Source organism: Protopterus annectens, chromosome 3.part1, assembly GCF_019279795.1.
Source record: "Protopterus annectens isolate FY-2018-M chromosome 3.part1, PAN1.0, whole genome shotgun sequence".
NCBI lineage: Eukaryota > Metazoa > Chordata > Ceratodontiformes > Protopteridae > Protopterus > Protopterus annectens.
In genome coordinates, this window is record NC_056732.1 from 1,615,005,113 (window position 1) to 1,615,019,526 (window position 14,414).

The 14,414-nt window shown below is 34.0% G+C and overlaps 1 protein-coding gene and 1 non-coding gene across 4 annotated transcripts in view; one reads left to right on the forward strand and one right to left on the reverse strand.

Annotated features, from left to right (window-relative positions):
• Window positions 1–14,414, reverse strand: part of CALCR (calcitonin receptor) — a 2,888,559-nt gene that overhangs the window by 736,088 nt on the left and 2,138,057 nt on the right. For all 3 annotated transcript variants that reach the window (XM_044067646.1, XM_044067647.1, XM_044067645.1), the window contains one exon: window positions 865–977. In XM_044067646.1, the coding sequence (XP_043923581.1) occupies window positions 865–977 (113 nt within the window). The remainder of the gene's footprint in view (window positions 1–864; window positions 978–14,414) is intronic.
• Window positions 13,003–13,082, forward strand: TRNAL-CAG. Its single transcript has one exon. It is a non-coding gene; the product is annotated as a tRNA-Leu (tRNA).

Here is a 14,414-nt window from a genome sequence, read left to right on the forward strand (position 1 = left end):
CCCTTATTCTACAGAATGGGATTATGTGATATTGGTTAAATTATTAGTGCTAAGGTTCAACAATATGAAAGGAAAATGGTTAAGAGAAGAAGTGGAGTGGATAAAGGAAAACATATAACACTAATATGTTATCTGTAAGTACAACTGAAAGGGAGGTGGAATTATTACTGCCCACAGACATCAGTGAATTATTGGGCCATGTTAATCATGGACTGAAACTCACTTAAGGTGCACACATTGATATTTTTGTTACATATATTAGTTTGCTGGCACACAGGTTTATATACATACAGGAGAAATCCTTGAGGTGGAGTTAAGAAACCACTTAAGATTCAAGTTTATATTAATTTAAGCAACTGATATGCACACATAGCTAGAAAGTACAGTAGAATTATTAATATGCCACAGGACTATGGAATACTAAATTTGCAAAGAATGCAGCCGAGAGAAAAGAATGGGACTAGAAAAGATATAGGAGGGACAACCTTTAAATAAAAGGGAATAGACAGTTTGGGTGTAGAGTTTTGAACAAAGTCTGTAGATAGGTTAGAAACCAAGAGAAAAATACTGGAAACTATTAAAGAAATGCTATAGGAACTGAGAGCAAATGTGTGATGTCTCTATGATGCAGAGTGCTGTAAAGAAAGGGATTATGGAGGGAGTGTATTTTTAGTTCCAATACAGTGTACAATTATGTTTCACAAACTTGTTGGTACATCATTATACAGTTCTATGTATGGAATAACAAATATTTTTAATGGAACCCATACAACAAATAGTGTCAAATCGGATGATAAATTTACATGGATTTGATGGAAATGCATTAAACATTTTTTTTTATAGTTTAGCCATTCAACAACCAACCTTGAGCTTGCCATGACTGTGTAAATTGCACAGTGTGTAGTTGGACCAGGTACGATTGTTGTCAGGGTGCCTAAACCAGTTTCCAGTCTCATCACAGTACTTTGTAGCCTTTTCTGCAAAATAGAAAATAGCAGCTATTAAACTTAATTTACTTCACTTTATATCTCAATCTGAATCATTCTCTTGCCCTCTTTCTCTCTCACACTCTCTCTCTTTCAATCAATTGATTTGTTATTCCATTTAAGACATAAAAATTGATGTAACCACTTTGAATGAAATGGAACAGCTGTAAATCTATGGCTGCAGATTTTGGACATGTAACACTGACAGGACCACTTCAGAAAAACCCAGACCTCCAATAATGATAGCAACATGCATGCCCAAAAGATGTTTTGTGGACAATGGAGCACATTCAGATGCCTTCAGGACAAAGAAAAAAGAGCCATCATCCTTTAAAAAATATAGTATATAACACACAAAAATACTATATCACACAATTTGGTTCATGCAATATGCCAGTATAGCATACAAAACACAGATTGTTACTTGTAATATATTGTTACACTACAGTTATCAGTACATTAGTCTGCATTCTCTTCATAACATGAACAATGGAAATAATGTAACTGTATATGCCAGCACCACACATTGTGCTGGTAGTCCAAATGTTCTACCAACCTAACCACTTACACTAAATAAAGCATAAAAATTTGGTTTATCTTTACATCATCGATCCTGATATGGGCGAAACGACATCCACAAATATCAAAGTGCGAACGTCTCCAACGTCGAATTCCAAATAAGTGAATATCAAAACCTTGCCCCTTTTTGACCCATGGTAGCAATGGTGTGGAGGTGTGGCGCAGCCAGAAATGTTGAATGTCAAAATATTTTCAACTTTAAACATTTTTCACGGTTTTGGTTTGCTTAAATGAGTTGATTAAGTGGCCGGTCGACGAAGTGTGAGCGACAATATAAAGGTAAACCTAAAACTTCACATGAATTTAGCAAATAGGTAATCTATGTCCATTATATTTCCTGCATTTTCAATATTTTACACAGGCTGCAGGGCCGCAGTGTCCAGCTCTATTTTGAAGATGCTCTACATTTTGCAGTGGAAATACAGACACTGATTTCAATGAGTAAGTATTATCATTTCATATTTTAGGAGCAATGATAAAAAAGGCATTATCTGGTTTACACAATAAGTTTGATTGTTCATGGAAGAGGAATTCATTGTCTGATAAAGTATACAGAGTGCAGGCCGAGGCTGTGGTGGTCAGCTTATTGGGCACTGACCCTTTGGTTATGCCCGAGTGTATCAGGTATTTGATAAAAAGTTCCTGTCCATTCTTAATAGTAAAGTTGTTTTAACCTTAGCCTGCAGACAGGCTTTGTCCTGATAAAGTGAAGGACAGCAACAGTCATCCCTTTACATGAAGGGGGACCATCTACTGACCTGGGAAATTACAGACCCACAAGTTTGAATAGTCTTATTAGTAAGGCCATGGAAAGAATAATCATGGACCTGATAAATAATGACATAGGAATCCTCCAAACACTGGACCAGACCCACTTCAACTTTGTCAAAGGGCAGGTCATGCCTACTGAGTGGTGGATTTCTTTGAGAAGGTCACTATGGACATGGATGAGGGTTAAACAGTACCTACCACCTACCTTGTCCTGGCCAAGGCATTTGACACAATTCCCTACTCAGGTATTATAAATAAGCCTCACAAAACTGGGCATAAATCCCTACATCACCAGATAGATATCCAATTGGCTCATGGATAGGACACGTGGTTAAAGTGGGTGAATCCGGATCCAGCAAGAGGCCAGGTACTAGTGATGAGTCACAAGGCTAAGTGCTGGGACCACTCCTGTTCAGAATATGCTTTGCTGAAGTCAAGACTAATGTGGAAGGCTTCTGGATGACAAAGTTTGCTGACAACTGCAAGCTGGGGGCAATCACTAAATCCCCTGGAGATCTAGATAGCCTTCAAGAGGGTGTAGATCATACAAATGATTGGTACCAAAACCATGTCATAAAACTAAATGCAAAAAAAAAAAAAAGCATTATCATACTAATTCAAAAGTCAAATACCCCTACAACTTACAACATCAATAGCACATCCCTAAGAGTGGACTCAGATGTAAGAGATCTAGGTACACATATAGATAGTTGCCTGAAGTTTGACTGTCATGTGTCCACAAAGCTGAGGAAGTCTTTTTATATTGCACAACTTATAAGTAAATGTATGTCATCCATATCCAAGGAAATTGTAGCCCCACTGTGCTCACTCCACAATAGACCAGTAATTGAGAACAATGCATCATTTGGCATTTAATTAACTAGGCACCTACAGCCACTGGACTAACCTCAGAGGTTCCTCACAAAGAAGATATAAGGTGTAAACAACTAAAACCACATGAACTAAGCAGACAGACTAAAAGACCTAACCCTTATTCTGTCTCCTACACAATATTAAGGGGTGACGTATGCCTGACCTAAAAAGCACTCAGTAATCCAACCTTTATGGAGATGCTACCGAGCCACAAGTCAAACAGTATGACGGTCACTCAATCTAGGGATCTAAGCTTAGTCAGCAACTCAAACAAAACATGCTGGAGAGACAGATATGTGTCTCAGAGATTGGCCCTTCTTTGGAACAGGTTTCCTATTCACATTAAGCAGAGCCCTTCACTGTCTCTTTTCAGAGGCAGCTTGGATCAATGGATGGGGAATTGCAAATTTACACCTGGGGTAGTACCTATGTCCCTTATGGACAGGGCAATCTGTAAGATACTCAGTTCACAGGCATCAATCCATGCCTTCCTCTTGCCCCTATGGACCACATTTTTGGGTAAAATTGGATTATTTTGGCTAGGCATGTAAGGATCCATAAACCATCCCATAAACCATTAACCTAGTAATCTCCTATGAACCTGTGAAAAGTAATTAGTAATCCAGGAGATTGTGGATGATCCACGGTTATTTAGGAGGAAAATGTGGCCGACAGTGTTGAATACTTTGGCTAGCTCTATGAAAATGGCATTGGTTAGGAGGCTGATTACCAGATTAGCAGATCAGTAAACACATTAGCTTAATTAGACTGATGTGCTATATCTTTATATATAATAGGACTTTTTTTGTTGTTGTAGATGAATGATAGCATCTCATAGTCTCTGGTGGGTCTTGGAAGCATTTTATCATGTGGGTAACTATGTGATAGCTAATGCTATGTGCTGTTTAGTTTCTTTGGATATCTCCTTAAGAAGTAAATGAACCTGAGGACAGTGGGATGTGAGGTTATTATTTCCGGTACTATCTATATTAAGAAATAAGCTAGATCCTATAACTAAGGTTTAAAGACAGATAAATGAGGTAACACTGATGATGAGCATACAATTGTGTCAGCATGCTAAACTCCTTAGCAGCCAATGAGCTTGAAAGGTGAGAGCTATAGGGCTGTTTTATGAGCAACAGTTAATCTGATGGCTACCAGCAGCAAGTATCCATCTTTAGCATATGTGTGGGGGGAATATATAAGACAATATTCATTCTTACTTAAATAGGAGTCAATGGCCTCCAAGTCAGGGGAAAGTATGCTGTAGTGCACCCACAAGTTTTGTTTTGTTTCCTTGTTTGCAGTCATGTTACTATGTCATTTTTCAAAGGAGTATTAGAAGTTCTCATCCAGAGGACAATTTTTTCCCTTAAATATTTTTTATTTTCAGTTAAAATAACATTTACATAATATTTTTAAATATCATTTTAAACAACTATATACAATATTTACAATAGCCTGACTTTCAGTTATGTACACTGTATGTTATTAACTATAGAATTAACAGATCAGTTATCAGAGATACAATATTGATTATTGTAAAGTGTCCAACAAAGATATAACTTTCTTCCAAGGATTATTTACCAATGGCCTGGGATAGATTCGTAGTTCTTTGATTTTTATTTCCATTGATGCAGTTGTCTTCAGTAAAGTGTAGAATTCTTCCAAGATTGGGGTGTATTAGAATTCCACCTTCTGGTTATACATTTCCAAGATATAGCAAGTATTGTCCATAACAAATACATATTTGTCTTATTCAGGAAGGGACCTTCATTTACATTTAGTATAATCAATACTTTAGTTAAGGTAAAGGATTCATTAAATAAAGCTTGTAAAAATGATTGATTCCATTCCAATATGATTTAATTTAATTACATTCATAAAAAAATATGAATCCAGTCTACTTTATTTGACTTTTCACACCTCCAGCAAAAACCATTTGTAGTAGTACTGATCTTTTTAATTCTATCTGGTGTTAGAAATGCTCTGTGCAAGTATTTCCAGTTAAATATTTTCCGGTACTGTGTGTTACAGGTGTAATTAACTGATAGTAAGATGTTAGTTTTAATTTCTTCTGTTAACTGCAATTACTGACGTTTTGTTAAGAACTGTCAGTATGATGGTTTGGGAATTGTTTTATGTTATTAACTCTTTATATAGATTTGAAATGGAATTTTTCTTTTCACAACTATTATATATAACTTCATACAGAAAACATATTAGATTTGGAATATCTTTAAATGAGGAATTATTAATTAATCTTCATAAATCTTGAATGTACATTAGAATGCTTTGTAAGGTTAACCAGTCCTGTGTTGGAATATTGTAAGCAGTTTTTATCATATGTACATCTAAAACATTAAATTTATTTACACATTGAAACCAGCATAAGAATCCATGTTGTTCCCAAGAGGTTATTGTTTCCCTATATATTTTGTGAGGAAAGTTCTTAGTAATGGTAAATGGGGTTAAAAGGTCAAACCAAAGTTTTAGATCTATGTTTGCACTGATAAGTTTCCAAAAGGAATTAATGTAATGATTAATCAGTGTTGTTTTGGAAGGTTTTGTTATATTATATTGTATACTTATGCATAGTATGTACCAGGGTTTATTTGATTTGTCTACTATTAAAAATGTGTTTAACAGATTAAATTCATTTGTTAATATAGTCATTGTTAATTCTTTCCAGTTGGCAAAATAATTTGGGTTTATCCAGTCTGTTGTAGTTTTAAGCACAGATGTTTTTATATATGTTTCTATTTCTGGGAAGTTCAAACCTCCTTTTTTCCAGGGTCTAATGTGATGAGTTAGAGCTACTCTATTCTTTTTGAGATACCATAAAAATTTTATTAAGCATGAGTTTATTTCTTTAAGAATGCATCTTTCAGGAATTAACTGCATTGCTAATGCTACATATAGCATTTTTGGCAATAAGACCATTTTTATTAATTGCAATTTGTCTTCAGAAGTTAATATAATTGTGTTCCACTTTTCTATATATATTTTTATTGCTTCAATAATGTTTTTATAATTTATTAATATTGTTTTGTTTATATTTTTGCATAATGCTATTCCTAAAGTTATTAATATATATGTTTTTTAGTAATAAGGTGAAGGGAGGAGGAAATTCAAATAATGCTAAAGCTTTAAATAGATATTCCCAGTTGAGGGAATCAAATGCTTTTTCTATGTCTAATCTGATTACAAGTGTTTCTCTGTCTTCTTTATTCACATAATCTATAAGAATAAGTATCCTTTTAATATTATCATGTGAGTACCTGTTATATAAAAATCCAGTTTGATCAATATTAATTGTCTTTGAATATGGGATTTTCATTCTGATAGCTAGGATTGACATGAATATTTTGTAATCATTATTCAGTAATGATATAGGTCTGTATGAAGTGCAAAGGTCTGATGGTTTATTATCTTTTAGAATTGGTGTTATGTGAGGCTATTTCCATGAGGGTGGTATTTTTGCTTTTGACTGAACTTCTAGCAAAGTTTTATGAAAAAGAGAGATTACTGTTGAAGGGAAGAGTTTGTAAATTTCCATAATTATACCATCTGTCCCTGGAGCTTTGTTAGATTTACTTTCTTTTATCTTGTCAACAATTTCTTTGTAAGATATAAGTTCTTGTAGGTCTAGCTTTAAGTTTCCGGGAATTTTTTTATATTGATAAGGTTTGTATCTAAGTTTATTTGGGTTGGTATCTAAATCTTCTTTTTTGAAATGTTCCATATAATGGAACTAAAATGCTTCAGGGATTTCTCCTATATCTGATACTTTTCCCCCCTTTCTTTTCATGATATATACTACCAATGTTATTTGCTTTAGACTGTATTTTAGTTCTTGTAGATAAGTTATGTAGATATCTGGGGGAGGTGTCTAATGAGTTTATTTTTAATTTTCCCAAGGCTAGACAAGTTTTGTGTGTTAGAATTTCATTATATTTTTATTTAATTCCTCTATTTCTTTTTTGACTTCAGGACAATTCTGTGTTTTTTTTTTTTTTATATTTTGCTGTCAAGAGTCTGGTTTGCAAGTCTAATGATTCAGTTTCCAACTCTCTAACTTTGTTTTTGTACCAGCTAAGGGTCTTACCAAATAAATATGCTTTTAATGAGTCCCAAACCATGACTCTACTAATTTCTGTTGTATTATTAATTTCAAGAAATAATTGTAGTTCTGACAACATCCAGGGTCTGAATTCTTTAATTTTCATGATATATGATGGAATTCTAGTTGAGAGCAACAAAGGTTTAATCTCTATTTGGAGCTTCATTATCAGAGAGTGACGATCTGAGAAGGGGCATGGAACTATTGAGAAGTTGAGGATTTTTATTTGGAAATCTTGAACTACAAATAATTTGTCTATTCTGTTTTGTGTTCCAAATCTATGGTCTTTACAGGAAAATAATAAGGCTTTATCATCTTTTACTTTAAAAGTATCTATTAAATGAAATGAATCAATCCATCTTTTTTAAGGATTTTGAAATAGTTGTTATGTGAAAAAACTTCCTGGTGGTTTCAGAAGCTTCTAAGGTACAATTAAAGTCTCCTCCAAGTATAAGATTTCCTTTATAAATGTTGTAAATAAAATCTAGGTGTTTTTAACCATTCCTGCTCCAAATCCTGGGAGCCAATATAGATTAGCTAAGGTCCATATTCTGTTATTAAATTTAATTATAACAAATTCCAGTAGACCTTTTTTGTCTTCATATTTATAAATAACTTTTGGAGTGATTATGTTTTTCTTCCAGAGAATTGATACTCCTTGTGTCTTTGTTCTATAGGAGGATTGAGTTAAGACTGTATAGTCCTTAGGGTTCCAAATAAAGCTATCATTAGTCTTAAAATGTGTTTCCTGGAGAAATACTACTTGTGCCTTATTTAAATTTAAATATTTTAGTAAGTTTGACCTTTTATTTGCATTATTTAAGCCATTAGTATTTAATGATAAGAATGTTAAATCCATTTCAAGTTATTGTTGGAAGAAACTTTTTGCTTCTTTTTTATTTTATTTTGTTAGTAGTTATACCAATTTCTCTGATAACATTGAAAGTTATTTTTATGTGTATAAACTTGGAAGTGTAATTTAATGTTCTTTCTTCTTTAAATACAAGTAGGGTAAAATTCTGGTCAGGCTTTAAAAAAGTACTTCTATAAAACATTAATTCTAAACTATCAAATACAAGTAAATATGAATTTCCCATTAAACATGGAATGAAAGTCATTCCTAATTCAGTAGATAAAGATAAATCTATTGGATTATCACTCATACCTTTAACCAACAGTATCAACTGAGCTCCATATGTTAAATTATTATATGGAGAATTTTCTTAAAAGAGATATGAAATTCTATATTATTCTATTACTGTTCTATAGTATTTTATATATCAGGATGGAATGTTAGTAGTGTAAACAATTATGTTGACTTAGAAAATATCCAATATTTAGTTATCCTTAAGAGATCCTAAACATGTCAGATATGTCATTTTGGATAAATTAAATGCAACAGAGGAGCATATACTAAATAAGCCAACAACAAATATATTATTACTAAAATAATTTGACTAAAAGTACTCTGCAGGAGACAATGAGTGATTACCAAAGAAATATGAATTTATTGTAGGTGTACTGTCTTCCTTTAGTTTCCCACTCTTCAGCTCAGCAACTTCAACTTACACTTATGAAAAAACATGGCTTATCAGTGGTATCCTGACCCTGAGTGGAGGCGTCCTACATTCTAGTGTGCAGTGCTTTTATATATTTATAGATTTACAAAGCAGAGTCTAAGAATGAACTATGATCACCCTGACAATTCCCATCCTGCATAGGGCACCCCCTGCTACCAGAATGGGTAATCACATCAGGTCTAGAATGAATGTGAAGGTACCTATATGTTAATCAAGACTTACATTAGGTAAGTAATAATCAGATCGTATTTAGAGCATCTTTGAGAGTTCTCGGGTCAGTTAGAATACTCTTAAGCCTCTCTTCCCTTGACCAAAAACAGAGATTTCCCTTCCCTTTCTTTCCCTTGTTTTAAATCAGTACTAATAAAAGAAATTCAGCAAACATAGGTAAACAGAAATAACATTCAGTAGTCCGTCTTGTACATGACTCTCAATCCATTAAACAAGTCTGTGACTAACATCACTTTAGTAAACATTATAAAGACAAATTAGAAATAATTTCCTAGCTCTTTGAATTTTCTGATAAAGCAAAAAGTTAACAATAAGCTATTTTAACTATTTTAACTAGAAGTATAAAGCATTTCAAATTTTCCTTACATGTATACATTTCTATTTATATTGTATTGTCTATAGCTGTCTTTGAAATCTGTACAATACTTCACTTCTTCAAATCATTCTATTTTCAATTCAGGTTTTGTTTTGTCAAAATGGCAACAATATTTCAAGGGCACAATTAATATTTAGACTGATGTTTCAAATAAATAACTTGTCAGTTGCCAATTGAGTTAGTTTAGAATGTATGGTTAGTGCAAATATAGCATGTTGCAAAAATAATATGTATTTATTTGTGTGCTCTAGAAACTGTCATATGCAAGTGACATATATAATGCAGCATATATAGAGCAGATAGCTTATGGATTCAGGTTGTTAAAGTAAATTACGCTTATTAATCAGGCAGTTTCATTTAAATTCACAAGTAATTTGGGGACATTTCAGTTGAGTTTCCAGGAATGTGTTGTCCAATGTGAGTAATTGAGTCCACTTTTCCTCATAAACATATGTCACAATTCATTAAACAAAGCAGAGTCTAACATCTGTCTAATAATCATTATAAAGAAAAAGAATAGTAATTTCCTAGCTCTTCAAACTTTCTGATATCGCATAATGTTGACAGTACGCTATTTTAACTGGAAGACTAAACATTTCAATACTTCCTTGTGAATATATATTTTTACTTTTAATGTAGTGTCAAGAACTGTCTTTGAAATCTGTGCATTACTTAACTTTTTCAAGTCATTCATTTTACAGTTCAGATTATATTTTGTCAAAATGCCAGTAGCATTTCAAGTGCACATTTAATATTTAAACTGATATTTTAAATGAATAGCTATCATTTACCAAGCGAGTTTGTACAGAGTGTGAGGTAACTGCAAAGATAACATGTTGCAAAAAGTAATATGTATCTTTTTATGCGCACTAGAGACTGATAATTTCAGGTATCATATACAATGTAACTTTTACAGTGCAGCTTGTGAAAAAAGCATGTTAAACTGAGCAATACTTTTTAATCAAGCAGATACATTTCAGTGCACATGTAGTTTGAGGATAAATCATAAAATATTACAAATAGTCCTATTATCTATTTATTTTGCATTGCTTAGGTTGTTTTTCATTTTAATAACTAAACAACATTACTTTTTCTTATTATTTGTTATCTGTGAGGCTAAATGCACTTAGAAACTGCAGCAAATGTTTACTGTTGCTATGGCAACACAAATAGACTGTGAAGAAAGCTTCACTTCTCTTAATCAACAGTACATTTTTCCCTTCGCTTTTTTTTTATATATTTGTGAATACTAAAAGGAAATAATTCAAAGGACCTATATACATGAATAAAACATTTCAGAGTAAATCACGAACAAATCCCCAATCCCAATAAGCATAACAGTGACTATCATTGATCTAATAAATATTGTAATAATTAAGTTCACTATTCCAATTGGTCTACCTTCAAACTAGATTATTTTAGATTATTATTTATCATTGTATAGATAGTAAGTTATTAAATATATACAGCCTATATTAGTATTGTAAATAGAGAATTTAGAAAGGGAGACATGATGCAGCTAAAATAATAATGAGAAAACAGAGAAGAGAGAGAAAGAAAAGAGAAAATTAAGAAAAAATACACATATACTTTGTATATTGATTTACAGTATAAATATTTTATGTGTGAAAGAAAAGTACCCTGTTTTACATACCTGAGGTAATGTGAAAACTCTCATGTGTCATCTATTTTCAAAAAAATATAGATAAAGATTCCAAGCAGTGAAACTGGACCTTTAAAGTAATGTTAAAACAATTAATATCATAGCAGATGCTTTGAGAGATTTGGCTTTAACAGTATCAGTCTTTAGCTTCTTCTTTTTGACATCTGTCCAGACATTTGTTTCTTTTGTTCTCTTGAGAGAAGGTGACATCCAATCCATATCTTCTGGTAAAGTAATCACATTATTAGTTTTAATAAATGAAGAGGCTTCCTGTAAGTCAATAAAAGTCCTCATCTTGTTGGCATACAGTATTCTTATCTTGGCTGGATATGCATGTTGTGCCTTGATGTTATTTTGTTTCAGAAACTTTATCATTGGCTATACTTTTTTCCTTTGTTTCATTATTATAGATGAATAGTCGTTATCAAATCTTATCAGGCTCTGTTTATATTTTAGAGGTGCCTTCCTCCAAGCATATCTTAAAATTAGTTGCTTGTCCAAGTATGAAAAAAATTTGATAATTATTGACCTAGGAGGAGAGTTTGAGTTAGTGGCAGGTTTCCCAAGAGCTATGTGTGCCCTCTCGATGCCAAAGGAAAGCCCTCCTTTTAAATTTAAAAAGTCAAGGATCTAGCTTGATAAAAAGGAAATAATATCCTCATCTTCTGTGTTTTCAGGTAATCTCAAAATCCTGATGTTATTTCTCCTCTCCCTATTTTCCAGGTCATCTACTTTATTAAGCAACCAAGTGTTTGTTTCTGTGTTTTTTCTTCCTTAAGTCTTCCTTCTAAGTCATTTAGAGAAACCTTTATTCCTGTTATCTTTGTCTGGTATTGTTGTAGCACTTCCTTGAGGGTATCAGCCTGTTTTTGACTGCTTGTTTTAAGATTTTCTAAGTTCTCTTTAAAATCATCCATCTTCAAAGACAACTCCTTCAGGGTAGATGCCATCTATTGCAGTACCTTCTTTAAGGCAGCATCCTGGTGAGAATTCCTTGAGTTGTTCATTTTAACAAGTTAATATATCTCCAAGCTTTTTGACAGGAAATTATTTGTAAAACTTCACCAAAGTTTCTAATTATGTAAATTAGACCTTTACCTATAAGATTTTATACTTTGAAGAAAAAAAAAAGAATATTTTTTCTTGCCTTGTTTAACTAGTTATATGGAGCTCTAAAATACTGATGCTTTCAGTTAGCCATTCAGACTCTGCCCCCAGAGAGGACAATTTTGAAATGGTGGAGGCAGATGATCGAAGAAGCTCACAGGGACTTGCTCTTAGCATGGTGCTTCATCTAACTGAAATAGAAATGCATCTCTAACTTTGCTTAGATCGCTGAAAAAAAATCACATATTCCTACTGCAGCAGTACGTTTAAGAGGGCTTTTGACATACATTTGTGGAAACTACCATGTTTTCTTTGCTGTTAGTTTCACTGTGTTTTGTTCAATAGATATATAATCTGAGCTATGAGAGAGGGGTGTATACTCAGAGAAATTCATGAGTAAAGCCTATATGATAGAGGACACCATCAAGTCTGGATGACACAGGCCCATGGGAAAATGGGAGCATGCTACAAGAACTATGAAACATGGGTGTAGCTCAGTATTAGAGCATTCAACTATGGGTCAAGAGGTCCCGGTTCATATCTGGATGCTCCCTGCAGTAGTGGCTTTTGGGTTGTAGGTTGGCATAGTGCTTAAGTTGCTTACCTCACAGACACCAGGTACAGGGATTGATTATTACCTTTGAGGGAAATTGGCTAGGCATAAAATTGCCCACAATGGCAGATAGTCTAATACAGAGGGGGTATATATAGGGGGCAGTGTGGCTGAGGTCTAAGGTGCTGGATTCAGGTTCCAGTCTCTCTGGAGGTGTGGGTTCAAATCCCACCACTGCCAATTTACGGCTGTGAACTGCTGTCAAGCATTTTTATACATGCAACAGCTGGAAAGGCCATAAAAGTACATCAAGAAGAGGATCCTAGGCCTTAAACACTTGTCTGACATGGACAGACTCAAAAAACTCCAGCTATTCTCTGGCTCATATCGTCTACTAAGAGGCGACCTCTGCTTGACTTACAAAGTCATGTCTGACTCAGCTGTGTTATAAATGCTACATCTAAAGAAATCCCAATCCCTCCGCACTACACGCTCCTGAGATCTCAACTTCATTACCACAATCAACAGAACATGCCAGAGGGGACAGGTTCATAACCCAGAGACTGCCTGTGCTCTGGAATAGACTACCCATACATGTCAAGCAGGGAACCTCACTGGCCCTCTTCAAGAAAAATCTTGATGAGTGGATGGAAATAGAAAGTTCACCCCCGGGATCACTTCAGTTGCTTTGCATGATGGAGGCACTGGGAACTAACATCGAGTGGCACTATGCCAGGGTATCGCTATTGGCTAGGCTTGTAAAGGATCCAGGGCCATTAGCCTAGTACACACCTATGAACCTATGAAACTATAAGAAAGGAATGGAAAAATGGACAAAAGATGAGGAATTAAAACTAGATGGTGATAGTTTGGAGCAGGTATAAGAAATGTGCACAGGACTGAAATTAGTATATTATTGTGGACCAGCAGTTGCAAATTTTATGTAAGCCATGACAACTACATAAGAGGTTGTGGATGGAAGGAAGGAAAGCAAAGTCAACATACTGCAGGTGAAAAATAGAAAAGGGTAATATGCTGTTCTTGAGCTGTGGGTGTGCTTAGGCCATGGAGTGATAACTGAAAGTGTGCAAGGAATGGAAAGGGATATTGCACAGGGAGCCAGAATGTGCCTACAGCTTTTGCATTTGCTATTTGGGAAAGGGAATATACATGGATTAAGAAAGAGAAAAAGAAAGTTTGTACTAGTGGAGGTGGCAAGTGATTAGACAAAAATGTAAATGAACTAAAATAAGAAGAAATCTGATTTAAAAGGGGACAGGGGAGGACATCTAAATGATGATGTATAACATGATTAAAGGTGATCTGCTTGCAGGTAATATGGGAGGTGCCAAAGGGACTACAAAAGGGTATTTGACTTCCACAGAATACAGGTGGGCTGAAAATATATTAATCTCATATGTCTTTTATTTTTTAGGACATCTCATAATGTAGAGGAAGAGACAGGAGGGGAGGTCTGGGAGATTACAGATTACCCAGGTTCCTAACATAACTAAAGAAAGCCTTGTGATTATCCTTAGTGTCCTGTGCAATTTTTCTCTTGAAGCTGGCCTT